This window comes from Chrysemys picta, chromosome 3, assembly GCF_011386835.1.
Source record: "Chrysemys picta bellii isolate R12L10 chromosome 3, ASM1138683v2, whole genome shotgun sequence".
Classification (NCBI taxonomy): domain Eukaryota; kingdom Metazoa; phylum Chordata; order Testudines; family Emydidae; genus Chrysemys; species Chrysemys picta.
The window spans coordinates 104,697,486-104,712,150 of NC_088793.1; the positions used below are offsets into that span (position 1 = coordinate 104,697,486).

General features: G+C 40.4%; 1 protein-coding gene across 5 annotated transcripts in view; it reads right to left on the minus strand.

The window, feature by feature from the left end:
• The window catches only part of MAP3K5 (mitogen-activated protein kinase kinase kinase 5), a 160,078-nt gene that overhangs the window by 35,690 nt on the left and 109,723 nt on the right, over window positions 1-14,665 (minus strand). For all 5 annotated transcript variants that reach the window (XR_010599700.1, XM_024113118.3, XM_042848192.2 and 2 more), the window contains 3 exons: window positions 12,488-12,537; window positions 3,708-3,803; window positions 941-1,022 (listed from right to left, as the gene is read on the minus strand). Coding sequence is in view for 4 of the 5 variants with exons in the window: in XM_024113118.3 (XP_023968886.1) it covers window positions 941-1,022; window positions 3,708-3,803; window positions 12,488-12,537 (228 nt within the window). In the remaining variant the exon portion in view is untranslated. The remainder of the gene's footprint in view (window positions 1-940; window positions 1,023-3,707; window positions 3,804-12,487; window positions 12,538-14,665) is intronic.

Sequence of the window (14,665 nt, forward strand, 5' to 3'; positions counted from 1 at the left end):
AAAAACTATGTACACACACACACACGCGCGCGCGCACTCTTATATTTTTACAGGTTCTGGAAAAAGAAGAACATCACTTTGGATACAGAGGATACTAACTCAGACCATGCAGTGGTCAGAAGGAACTGGAGAGACATTGGTCTGCACAACCTCTTATATGCACTCAGTTCAGAGCATGAAGGAATCAACTTTGCAGGCACGGACCAACAGATATTATTTGCTACAAATGTCAAGCATGTATGTACCCACTTGTGGAATACACATGGGGACCAGCACTCAAAGAACAACTTCAGCTTCTGCATGGAACACAGACACTGCTGCCACATAAATTCATGTTGTACCAATTGCTCTCCTGATCTAACCACATTTTCCAAGTACTGCGGAATCTCTATTTTAGACTCTCCAAATTTGCTGACCAAAGTTCCACTCTTGCTGAGTTTAGATTAATAGATGCATAGATTTTTAAGGCCAGGTGGGACTATTAGATCATCTAGTCTGACCTCCTGCATAACAGAGGCCATATACTTTAACCCAATTACCCCTGTATTGAGCCCTATACCTTTGTTTGGCTAAAGTATATTTTCCAGAAAGGCATCCAGCCTTGATCTGAAGATATCAAGAGATGAAGAATCTACCACTTCCCTTTTTGTTGCAATGATTTCCCACTCTCCCTGTTATTAAATTGTACCTTACTTCTAATTTGAATTTGTCTGGCTTTAACTTCCAGCCATTGGTTCCTGCTGTGCTATATATATCATATCATGTATATCATATGAGAAGAAATATGAAGAATATTTTGTTTCTAAACACTAGGGAAAGATTTGAAAAAGCACTCAGTGTCAGCCTAATTAATCCCACTGCAGTCAATGGTAAAATTCCTCCTAGAGGCCTAAAGTTCTCAATAAATTGAAAAATATCAAGTATGACATGTTGTACTTACCTCTACAGAATCTCCATCACATTCCCCTTCCTCTGTGTTTTTCCCTATATCTTCAGTGATACTATTCACCATATCAAAAAACCTGTAAAACACACCCGGGTAAAGACTAGATAGTTACATCAGAATGAATCCTAAAGTGAAAAAAATGATCAAACAGAATCATTAAGTGTAATGAATATTAAACCAGAACAGCTCAGTTAGGGAGATTGTGTGAAGGGAGAGAAAAATCACTGCTCTTCTTGAAGTGGAAAGTTAATATCTAAAGCTTGCAGAGAGAGAGAGAGAGAGAGAGAGAGAGAGATGTGAAGTGTCCAGAAGATAACATTATACCTAACAGTCAGGGGTGACGGTCTCAACCCTTCCTGTAGCTTCTTTATACCAGGAAAGGGACTGAAGCATTAAGCATCATGAAAAGGTTCTAAAAGCCCTGGACCCAGGAGGAGGAGAATTCTCCTGCTGAGGGAAGGTTGATGCAGACTGTCTTTCGAAGACCCTTTGCATGCAAAGCTAGTGTACAGGGTGTGTCAGGGGCAGGTCTGTGAGGTGTCTGGAGCCATAATGTATAGTACCAGAGTAGCAGCCGTGTTAGTCTGTATCCGCAAAAAGAAGAACAGGAGGACTTGTGGCACCTTAGAGACTAACAAATTTATTAGAGCATAAGCTTTCGTGGACTACAGCCCACTTCTTCGGATGCATATAGAATGGAACATATATTGAGGAGATATATATACACACAGACAGAGAGCATAAACAGGTGGGAGTTGTCTTACCACCTCTGAGAGGCCAATTAATTAAGAGAAAACAAACTTTTGAAGTGATAATCAAGCTAGCCCAGTACAGACAGTTAGATAACAAGTGTGAGAATACTTACAAGGGGAGATAGATTCAATGTTTGTAATGGCTCAGCCATTCCCAGTCTTTATTCAAACCGGAGTTGATTGTGTCTAGTTTGCATATCAATTCTAGCTCAGCAGTTTCTCGTTGGAGTCTGTTTTTGAAGTTTTTCTGTTGTAATATAGCCACCCGCAGGTCTGTCACTGAATGACCAGACAGGTTAAAGTGTTCTCCCACTGGTTTTTGAGTATTTTGATTCCTGATGTCAGATTTGTGTCCATTAATTCTTTTGCGTAGAGACTGTCCGGTTTGGCCAATGTACATGGCAGAGGGGCATTGCTGGCACATGATGGCATATATCACATTGGTAGATGTGCAGGTGAACGAGCCCCTGATGGTCATTCAGTGACAGACCTGCGGGTGGCTATATTACAACAGAAAAACTTCAAAAACAGACTCCAACGAGAAACTGCTGAGCTAGAATTGATATGCAAACTAGACACAATCAACTCCGGTTTGAATAAAGACTGGGAATGGCTGAGCCATTACAAACATTGAATCTATCTCCCCTTGTAAGTATTCTCACACTTGTTATCTAACTGTCTGTACTGAGCTAGCTTGATTATCACTTCAAAAGTTTGTTTTCTCTTAATTAATTGGCCTCTCAGAGGTGGTAAGACAACTCCCACCTGTTTATGCTCTCTGTCTGTGTGTATATATATCTCCTCAATATATGTTCCATTCTATATGCATCCGAAGAAGTGGGCTGTAGTCCACGAAAGCTTATGCTCTAATAAATTTGTTAGTCTCTAAGGTGCCACAAGTCCTCCTGTTCTTCTTTTAATGTATAGTACTGCACAGATTATGGACAGTGCTGTTGTCCATAGGCAGCCAGACACAGTCTGCTGTAACTCAGGTAGCCCTCCAGAGCTGTCTAAATTACTCCTGGTCCACTCCAGCCCCTGGAGCAGCCCAGAATTGAGAGGATGGAAAGTTGCCTTAAAACCACCTTAACCTCCTTGCTCCTCGGCAATGAGCACAGTGCTGTCTGTGCCTCTCAGAAGTGCACACACAATCCAGCTCCACGTATTCTAAACACACATAAGATTCAGAGGGTCCTGTGGCACCTTTAAGACTAACAGAAGTATTGGGAGCATAAGCTTTCGTGGGTAAGAACCTCACTTCTTCAGATGCAAGTCTTGCCCTGATCATGTGTACCTGGGCAAATGTCTGTGAAAGCCTGAGACCAGGATTTTCTGTGCTTACTAAGTAGATCACATTTATAATCAGATTTGCAAGTCTTGCATCTGAAGAAGTGAGGTTCTTACCCACGAAAGCTTATGCTCCCAATACTTCTGTTAGTCTTAAAGGTGCCACAGGACCCTCTGTTACTTTTTACAGATTCAGACTAACACGGCTACCCCTCTGATACTTGACACGTAAGATTAGCAATAATGTAAAGAACTCATAATGTGCTTCTTTGTAATCAGAAATGAAACTATAGCTACAGGGAAAGCAACGGTAGACCCTGATCTTGCAAAGCACATAAGCACATGTATAAGTTTAAGCACAAGTGGCCCCACTGACTTCAGGAGGCCTACTCATATGCTTATGTACTTTGCTGGACTGGGGCTTGGCTAACTCATGAATTAAGCTTTAATAGTTACATCAGGAAGAACAGATCTCACAGGACTGGACCATGGTATACAAATATCGAGTTTGTTTGAAACATTAACTTAAGTGTGAGCCCAACCCTTCAAAGTACTCAGCACCTCCCAGGAGATGCTTAAATTTACATTTAAGTAATGAGAGTTGAGGATGCTCAGCAGCTCACTGGCACCATCCCAAAGTAGACAACACCAGTCTAGTACAGGACTGCGTTCAGAAATCATCTAAGTTAAGATTGTTTTGCAAAATACTGACCAATACATACCTCTTGCAATGCAGTTCTGTGCAGAAATAGATTTGAAAGTCATCTGAGTTATGCAGTACATAAAGAAAACAGCATCGCTCTTCAAACTTTGAAATACTGAAAGAACAGACAAAGTAAATGCAGGTTATTGAACTGGTGGCCCCAAGCTTCAGGGCACTGTAGGAAAGTACTAGATTTTATCTTGCTATCTACCATTATAGATCATTTTCTTATGAAGTTCTAGTCTAACATGCTCGTCCACCATCTGAAATGCTATCTCTGCTGCTTGGAGCCCTCCATTGCCCCCCACTATTGCATACATCCCTCAAGAAGGCATCAGAAGAGTGATGGGAGTAAGGACCTAATCCAAAATCCATTTATATCAATAGAAAAAATCCCATTGAGTTTAATGGTCTTTCGATAACGCTCTTAAACTCGTTCACCCTGAAGCCACCACTGCCGCTGTCCAGGTGGAACATCCTTCCAGTATCAGAGAGTCGAGAGGATTTAAACTCGCCTTCCCTTGAAGCTGCTGCTGCTACTCGTTACCATCCTTGCATCCGTCCACACTCTCCTCGGGCTACATCAGTGGCAACAGAATTTTTACAAACCTCCTCTCCTTGAACCTTTATTTTTGGAACACAGAAGTGGCTTTACCTTTTATAACCAGCCACAGTTCAGCCCACCATGGGCAAGATTCCTGTGGTGGTTACTGTAGTTGACATATCTGTGTTGTCCAACACAGTATTCCTTAAATAGCGTCTTCCTGTGCAATAATGAGCATCCCTTTCCCACCCACCTCCATTACTTTATCACCTAATCTAGTTTTGTTTTTATTTTCTATGTCAGCAGAACAAAGGGAGGGCAGGAATAGAGAAGGACTGGATGGATTCATACTACAGAGATTTCTAAAGTGGTAGGAGGGGGGCCTTTTGTCCAGTCATCCTCTCTCAATCCCAGTGAACTGAGCTCTTGTAAAGTTGTTTACTCATCTGAAAATATTTTCTCCTTCTCTGAGTTCCTTGAAAAGCATCCTACTTGAAGCAGTTCATTCTGCAATTTGTGCCCTTGACTTGCACTCTGACATTCAAGTGTAAACTTGATTCAGTGTCAGAGGGGTAGCCATGTTAGTCTGAATCTGTAAAAAACAACTGAGGGTCCTGTGGCACCTTTAAAACTAACAGAAGCATAAGCTTTCGTGGGTGAATGAATTTTGTATAATGAATATATTAGAAAAGGAGGATGGATAAAGATTTTATGAGAAAAACTGGATAATAAAGATACAGGATTTGCAAGACCAAGTCACATGTAACAAGTCCCCTTATTGGCTCACTCTTAAAAGATATTGGGTGAAATCCTGCTTCTGCTTAAGTCAATGTGGGTTTTGCCAATGACTTCAATGGGGTCAAGATTTCACTTACAGTCTTACTCCACTACAAACAGAAACAAAAGGAGAATAGTATTTATTCTTGCAATGTGAGAATTTAGGGCCACCAGAAGATGTGAGGGAAGGACTCAAATACTGTGGTGATGGGGGTTATGGAAGTATCTGGGTACATACAGACTTGACTCATATGATCATTTTTCTTTAGTTTTAGGGAAAATACTGATACAGAAGTTTGAAACATCACTAAATGTTTTGAAGTTAACACTACTTTGTAAATCTCTGATTCATACAACTCCTCCTAATCTAGTAGTAGCCCTCATTGTCACTTTTAGATGTGAGGGTAACTTGGGATTTTAAATATTCTCTTTGAATAATGTGCATTTTACAAAAGCTACTTAGTAGAAGGAGAGATGATTTTATAAATCAGAATGTTTGTCTGTGTGTATATTCTTTTTGATGATGTTAAGGTTGTTTTAACTGTCCTGCTGGAGGGATAAAGATGATCTGCTTAGGGATATATAGATATTTTCGAAGATTTTCCTTCAAGTTTTCTTCCTGAACTTCACTTAGCTTCTATGGATATTAACTGCTTTACACCATAAACTACATTTCCTTAGAGCACGGTAACTAAAATAATTTAGAAATTATTTGGGAATCTTTCCCCTGTAGAGATCAAAAATGAAACATCAGTAGTTATAGGCTCAGATGTTTTTCCTTTGTATTAAGAATGAAATGATGATAGTAACACTTTTTTTTAATCTGATGCACTGTTTCCATATGGTCACTTAATATAAGAGAGATGCTTTATAAAACACAAAATCTAACAAAGTCAAATATCCGAGTCAACCTGTTAGTGCGAAACATTTAAAAAGTGTCTGATTAAAGGGTTCAATAACCTTCTATTCATTCAGCCTTGATTTCTTGAAGATCTGTAGAGAAACTGTTACTTTGAGTAAATCTGATTATAAATGTGATCTACTTAGTAAGCACAGAAAATCCTGGTCTCAGGCTTTCACAGACATTCGCCCAGGTACACATGACTAGTGCAATACTTCCCCCCCACTCCACAGTAAGCCCCCATTTGGAATTCTCAGGCTGCAGAGGAGAGTTGAGCAGCGGGTCCTCTGCACCTCTTGTGAATGGTAGAAAATGTCTCTGCAGTAGCTGTTCATAGGTTGCCACAGAGAGCTGCAGTGGGGTGGAGCATTTGGGATCCCCAACAATGCAGAGGAGCTAGAGCCTCAACCACACTCTATATGCTGAAGTAGCACCACAAGGAGAAGGCTGCACTGTAGCCTCATGTCATACCCTTAGGTTGGTGTATGGGTTTCATCATCCCAACACCCGTCCATTCAACTGTATAACACCATTTTACTTGGCCTTTACATAGGTGAAATGAATTTCTTGCAGACTGCAGAGAAGCCAGTGTGTAGGTCACTAGTGAACCTTCTCTTCCCATTTGTGTGTGGGTAGATAGGAGGGTTAGGGTGGGGTGGTGCACCTACAAGGGTGGCATATTTAGAAATATTAATGTCTTTGATAATAAATATGGGGTGTTTTTAAATTATGTGTGAGCTCAGTTGCAAAACTGAGAAAACATTCAAGTTTGCAGTGTTGCCGTAGCCATGCTGGCCCCGGGATATGAGAGAGACTAGATAGGTGAGGTCCAATAAAAGATATTACCTCACAAAACATGCAAGCACATTTACTATGGCCCTGTACCTAAATCCTGTGTGCACCCAACACTCCCACTGAAATCAATGCACAGGGGATGCACGATCAGGCACCATGACAGTTGCTTATTAATAGTTCTTTATGAGATAGCATATAGAGCAGTTAATCAGTAGATTACGCAGAAACTGTGGAGAAGAAATTTCAAGTGAATAGATTTTATTTATTTGCGAAGAGTGAAAACTTCGAATACTATAATTTTTTAAAAAATTCTATTGATAGGATGCCAAGTACAAAGCAACTTAATCAGTAAAAACAAGAGCTGGGTCTGAACCAGAACAAACAAATCTGAAATTTCGTTAACAATAAGTAAGGGCCTTCGTTTTCAGTTTTTACCCATTTTACCTCCAAAATTCCCAAGTTTTACAAAAGCCATTATTCATTTTTTACTGATTTCACTGGAATTTTGGAAATGCTGGGATTCCCTGGACTTAGCTCCCTGCTCCGGAAGGAGAGATGGTGGCTTGGTAACCTGGTCCGTCGGCTGCCGTTATCCCAAGATACGAGGAAAAATCATTGATGTGACTTAAGATGACTGAGAAGTCCCATTCGTGCTCTACTGGTATTTTCACATGTGACAGGTGGTTGCCTGGAGAGAGCACAACTGCTGACTTGAATGCTCTACCTTTCCTTCCTCCCCTGCCATTTCTCAGATTCTTGAGCAAGGCAATTCTCTTCAAAACGGACTGAGGCTTGATATATGATGGACGCCATTGCAGTCTATTGCCAGCCAGCTCTTCCCAATTTGTGGGGTCAATGCCTTCCTTCTTAAGATATACTTTCAGGGTATCCTTGTAGCATTTCCTCTGTCCCCTGCAGGTCCATGACTAAGTTGAGAAAAGAGGAGTTGCTTTGGAAGACGAGTATCAGCCATCCGCACACAATGACCAGCCCAGCAAAGTTCATGTTTCATAATCTTCACCTCAACACTGGTGATGTTGGCTGCAGAGAGAACACTGTCATTGGCATGACAGTCTTCCCATCTGATATGGAAAATATTCCTAAGGCAGCACAGTTCAAACTACTTCAGACACTTAAGATGGCTTCGGTATGTCACCCATGTCTTGCACTCATAAAGAAGAGTTGGGATGACTACTGCACTGTAGAGAAGGATCTTCGTTTTCATCTGCAGATCTCTGTCAATAAAGACATGACGGAGCTACTTTCCGAAGGATACGCTGGCACAATGGATCCTATATTCAGTCTCCAAGGTAAAGGTACTGGCTCAACATTTTCAAGGTTCACCACTGATGACAATTTGTGGGAGAAGGGGGCCAACTTGTGCTGGGACAGGCCGGTAGAGCACCTTAGTCTTCCCAATGTTGAGGGAAAGTCTCAGCTATGATAGGCGCCTGAGAAGAGATCTAGGGTGGATTACAAGTCAGCCTCGGTGTGCATGAGGATAGCACAGTCATCAGCATACTGAATGTTGGTAATAACAGTCCTGGTTACTTTAATTGTACAATGAAGACACTACAGAGGTTGAAGAGCTGGCCGTCCATGCGATACTCAATCCCAATTCCAGAAGAAAAGCAGTCACGAATAAGAATCAAGATTAATGCAAGATAGATGGAAAGAAGGGTTAGGGCAATAACATAGACCTACAACACCGGTATAGATGGTGAATGGGTCCGTCTCCAACCCATTACAGAGGACAGTGGCGGTCATCCCATCATGAAGTAGCCTGAGAACAAGCTTCATTGGGGCGCTGGAACAATTTGAATAGTGGGGGTGCTGATAACCACTGAACCAAACTGTAACCCCGGTATATGACGGAAACTATTTCAAGCCAGGAGGTGCTGTAGCACCCCCAGCACCCCTAGTTCCAGCACCTATGAGCGTCATTACTTTGTTTCAGGTTCTCATGCCATGCTCATCAGATACCTAGCATCTGTCCTATGGGCCTGCATCTATATTAGGCAGAACCAAAATAGCAATCCAGACACCCTTATAATTTGGGAGTGTTCCGATTCAGATATATATCCAAAGTCTGAGTCAGGTTAAGGCACCAGCAAATTATCCCCCTCTCCTACCTAGAGCCAGGGGGAAATGAGGAAGGAATTGTGCCTCAGTGTGGTCTCTCAAAGGCACACTGCCTTGTGGGTCTACTCCAAGGTGCTCAGGACTGTGCCCAAGACATAATCGAGCCCTCAGTGACTTGGGCTCATCTTTACTGCATAAAATAGAAGCTGTTATTCTTTTTTTATTGTAAATGTTAAGCATTTATTGGATTGCATTTGTTCTTATAGCTTACACTGACCTCAGCTATTTAAAATGCAGCTGTGTGCCACATGCAGAAAAGCACTTCTTTGGATAACTGGCATAACGGACACAACATGCATAGAGAGACAAGCTGGATAAGGTAATGTCTTTTATTGGACCAACCAAAGTGCACAGAGAAGCTAGCCACATTTTAAAGGATTTTGATGACTGAATGTACTTTCTGGCCCAATTCAGTAGTGTGTGTGTGAGCGTGTGTGTGTGAGCGTGTGTGTGTGAGCGTGTGTGTGAGAGAGAGAGATACAGGCTGAGTAATTTATTAGTGCACAACCCACTAACTGAGTTTATGCTCAAGCAAAACCAATTACGAAAGGTACAGGGTGTGATTCAGCACCTTGTTTACAAAGTTATATACATCTTTTTTTATTCCTTCTCAATTTTTAAGGAATGAACTCTATTACTCATAAGAACAAGAGGCTGATTATGTTGGCTGCTGGGGAACACACAAAGCAAGTGTCTCCTCAGTCATTTCCCTAGATGCTTACCAGAAACATTAGTCATGCTTTAGTACTAGGTACGTCCTCAGTACTCCTGCTAAAGTGCTGGTTATGTAACACCAATAAATAGTTATTGAGGTCTATACAGAAAAATGCTGTGACCTTTTAAATCTGGGATCTCTGGCCCTTTGAGGACTACAGAGCACCCCGGCCTTCACTGCTAAAGCTTGTAATCCCCCTTTCCTAGAGAGCTATAAGGGATTATATTTCCAGGGTAGAATTTTCAAAGGAGACAAAAGAAGTTGGGATCAGGAACAGAGCCCCTTTGTGCTAGCTGTGCCACAAATATGGCCCCTGACTCAAAGAGCTTCTCATCTAACAAGATTAGCAACAACTGAAAGGAGCGGGAGATGATCCGATTATCATAGGTGCTGGAACAATTTGTATAGTGGGTGTGCTGAAAGCCATCAAACCAAACTGTTAACCCTGTATATAATGGAAATCATTTCAAGTCAGGGGGTGCTGCCACACCCCCAGCATCCCTAGTTCCAGCACTTATTACGATTATATACAGATACGTTTATATGAGTTGTGCGTACACATTTATTTAGCTTTGTAATTAAATAAACATCAACTTTGCCCAACTGCCCCAAAGCCAAGCCATCAAAGATTGTCTGAGTTCTGTCAGAGCCAAGGCAGAAACGGACCTTAGCTCTACTGAGGCAGTTTAAAATTTTCCAGACTTTCTTGGACATCTGGCCAAATAAGATTGGTCTTAAAGGATAACAACAGAACTGGAAGCATATAGACAACATTAGTAAACACTAATACATGTTTTAGCAGTGCCAAAAAATTGCCACCACCATTTGGCAAAAAGTTTACAAATGCTCGAAAATGTATTGTAACAAAAACTGAAACCAAACCGAACCACATGCATTGTTGCAGTTTTTTCCCTAAAATAAACCGATTCGCTGTGTCTGTTGATAGCTAAAAGAGTTATTAGATGGTGGAAAGGCAAAAATGGTCCATCTGTGTAGGAATTTATTAGAGACATAAGACAATTTTTGTGTCATTTTTAGAATAGAGGACTGGTTGGATAATTTGATTTTCTTTTTAAAAAAATACTGTTAAAAATATTAAAATGAGATGTGACATGGTATGTGTAACCACAAGAAGAAAATAAGACAAAAATAAGGAAGTGATCTAAAGCAGTACAGTGGTACTTTCCTAGATATTAACATGTATACATTAAAACCTGGATCCTTCAAATAGTTCTGCCCGTGTTTAACTTCATGCACACGAGTACACGCTATGGCCAGATTCTGCAGCAGTTCAGTGATGCCGAGGGGGCACAATCTGGACATGAATGACCATTGGAGAATCCCACATACAGAAGGGAGCTTTTTGCTGAAGTAAACCCAACGAAAGTGGCAGAGCTGGTTTCTGTGCCAGCCATTTCCCGCTCCCCTTTTAAGGAAGAGTGCTGAAGAAAAACGTGGGCATGCCAGGGCCATGGGGAAGCGAAGATCTAAAGTTGAATAAAGAGTCCTTAGTGCAAATGAGAACTAGGCCTTTTACATTTCAGGGGCAACAGAGTTTACCTGGTTTCTTGTTATGACCAGATACATTTAAATTTTTTTAGTTGTAAATATCAGTAAAACAATCTTTTAAAAATAATATAGGATAACAATTTATTTTTAAAATCACAACATAAAGAAATTATACATCTTAATGGCTTAAGTTTTCAATGTAACTAGTTATTTTTGGATGCCATGAAAGGGGCTTGACATCTATCACCTGGGCATCATCTTTAGACTCAGCCCTCTCTCTAGATCCTCACCTCCAAGTTGGCTAAATCTTTCTGATTCTTTCTGCCTAACATCTTTAAGATATGACCTTTCCTTTCCATCCTTACAGCTAAACTCTCATCCAGTCTTATTATCTTGCATTTTGATTACTATCCTTCTCTCTGGCCTTGACACATGACATCATATGCAATCTTGCTCCACTGATATCCACTCAAAATGCAAAGATCACTATCCTAGCCCATTGCTTTGACCTTGGCACCCCTCTTTTTGCATCCTTCCACTGTTTCACCTTCTCTTTCGCATCAAATATAAGCTGCTTGTCTTCACTTGCAAGGCCTTCATGGTCTATGATCTCTCATTCGTTATGGAGATGTTGATTCCTGCCTCCAATCAGCTAAGGATACCAGCCTCCACTGCCCACTTGGTAAATTTTCAAAGAAGCTTCTTTGTGCTTTCTCCCATGCTGCCCCTCACGCTTGGGAGGAGCTCCCCATAAACATTCACAATGCTACTGCATTGCCCTCCTTCAAACCTTCTTCAAAACTCTATTCTGCCATGATGCCTACAAAAGAATTTAACACACAGGCAGCTGCTGTGTAGAGACCATAGCCTATCACAGTTTCATTGTTTCCTTCTGCTCTCCCTGTCTGCATCCACCTGTTATCCCTTGTCTTATACTTTAACTGTAAGGTCTTTTGGGCAGGGACCATCTTTTTTGTTACATGTTTATACAGAGCCTAGTACAATGCGGTCCTGGTGCATGACAGGCGCTCCTAGGTGTTATGGTAATGCAAATAAATAATAAATAATAATAATAATAATACATTAAAAGTAACCAATTATTTTAATTCTACTTATAACTTCACTTAAATGTGAATTATGGAACTATTTTAGTCAGCAAAATAATATTTTTTTAAATTAGCAATTTTAATTTTTTTAATTTTGTTTTTGTTTGATAGCCATTGCAGGTGGCCATTTTAGAATCACAAGGAGACATTTCAGGGCTTCTGTTATGTTGGAAATCCCCATGTCTCAGGCAGATGCAAAACTCTCTTAAGTTTTGTCCCCAACGCTCCATCCAAGTCATTGCACTATCCCAGCAGACCACTCACCCAGTTACCTTGGTTTGTTTAAGATCATGAAATAAAGGAAGCTTACCTTACTCCCCTGATAGAAGCAGCACTGAAGTTCCACTCATGAATACCTTTCTGTAACATACAGAAAAAGTGTAAAGATAAAACATGATGATAAAAGTTTCCCTTAATATAAAAGCTCCAACATGCATTATCTTTTACCCTGTAACTGAAGAGGCTGAAAGATTTAGGAATGTTACTCAAAACATTAGCATTGTACACTGTAGCAATTATTCTTTGTGGCATCTTAACATAATGCCAAAAGCGTCTTTGAACAACCTTTGCCGAATAGAAATACTGCTCTGCAGAGCATTTTAGTAACTAGAACAATAAAGCCAAGAAACATTTCTTGATGAGAGACAAGATTTAGAGTGAAGCCTTGGTGCCAACCACAGTCACAACCAAATGAATTCTCAAAGACAAACGAGACATGTAGCTGAACAGCTTATGACACCTGTCAAGAATAGCAAGAAATAAAGCAGGAAGACACATTGCCAGAGTTGCTGCATTTTGTACAGTGAATTGTAAAGGAGACTGAGCCTACAATACTTGATAATCTAGGACACCTTTCTTTTGCCAAATCAATTTCCCGCTCCTCCATATCTTCTTAATCCTTCTTTCTTTTCTGTTCACATTTTATTACAGGCGGCTATGTTAATATAAAATACCATAATATAATGTACCAAATACACACAATTGTATTTTCTTTAGTCCCACATCAAACCTCAAATATTTTTAAAAGTCCATTTAAAACTAACCTGCAGTTGTAAAGTAGCAAATTCTAACTAGCCATGAATGATGTGGGAATGCCCTCATATTAAATGAGTTATTGGGCAAACTGTATCACAGGGATTCATTTATTACCTAGCACATTGCCACACAATGGGACTAAAGCTGTTAGGTGTTACTTCTATATAAATGTTCATACAAATTTTCCATAATAGATTATTTTGGCAGTTTATGAAATGCATACAAGTCGCCAAAGCTTTTCTGCTCAGACCTAGTTTAACAGCTAAAAATGAATGCTCAAAGTAGAAGGAATAGAAGTGTCTCAGTATCACGGAAAGGTACTGAGTGATTTGACAAACCTTGAGAAGGCAATGTTTGATTTGAATAATGAGGAAGGAGGATATTCAAATATGGTCAGCCTTGCTTGATACAATGCCATTTGTGCTACAAATTACTCCTAAACGCAGGCTCAGCTCACACTGCAGAATGGAGCATTTAAAGTAATTTATTTCAGAGTGGTAGCCATGTTAGTCTGTAACAGCAAAAAGAACGAGGAGTCCTTGTAGTACCTTAGAGACTAACAAATTTATTTGAGCATAAGCTTTCGTGGGCTAAAACCCACTTCATCAGATGCATGCGATGGAAAATACTGTATGAAGTGGGTTTTAGCCCACGAAAGCTTATGCTCAAATAAATTTGTTACTCTCTAAGGTGCCACAAGTACTCCTTGTTCTTAAAGTAATTTAGAGATTCTTAGCTGAATTCTAAGGCTTTAAACTTTTAAGAGATACCTGAAATACTTTGTTTAGACTGACCTTCTGCTCAAGATCCCCTGCCTTCTGGCTGGCTACCTGTTCATAAATTCCCAGGCCAGAAGGGACCATCTGTCTGACCTCCTCTATAACACAGGTCATATAATTTCCCCAAAATAATTCCTAGAGCATAGCTTTCAGAAAAAAGATCTGATCTGAATTTAAAAATAGTCAGTGATGGGAGAGTCCACCATGACCCTTGCTAAATCCTTCCAATGGTTAGTCACTCTCACTGTTAAAAATATACACCTTATTTCCAGTCTGAATTTGTCTGGTTTCAACTTCCAGCCATTGGATTGTGTTATATGCTAGACTAAAGAACCCATTATTAAATATTTGTTCCTCATGAAGGTACTCAGACAGTAATTAAGTCACCTCCTCACCTTCTTTTCGTTTAGCTAAATGTATTGAGTTTCTTGAACCTATCACTACAAGGCATGTTTTCCAATCCTTTAGTCATTCTGCCGGCTCTTCTCTGAGCCCTCTTCAATTTATCAACATCCTTCTTGAATTGTGGACACCAAAACTGGACACATTATTCTAGCAATGGTCAAACCAGTGCCAAATACAGAGGTAAAATAACCTCTCTACTCCTACATGAGATTTCCGTGCTTATGCATCCACTGATTGCATAAGCCCTTTTGACCATAGTGTTAGGGCAG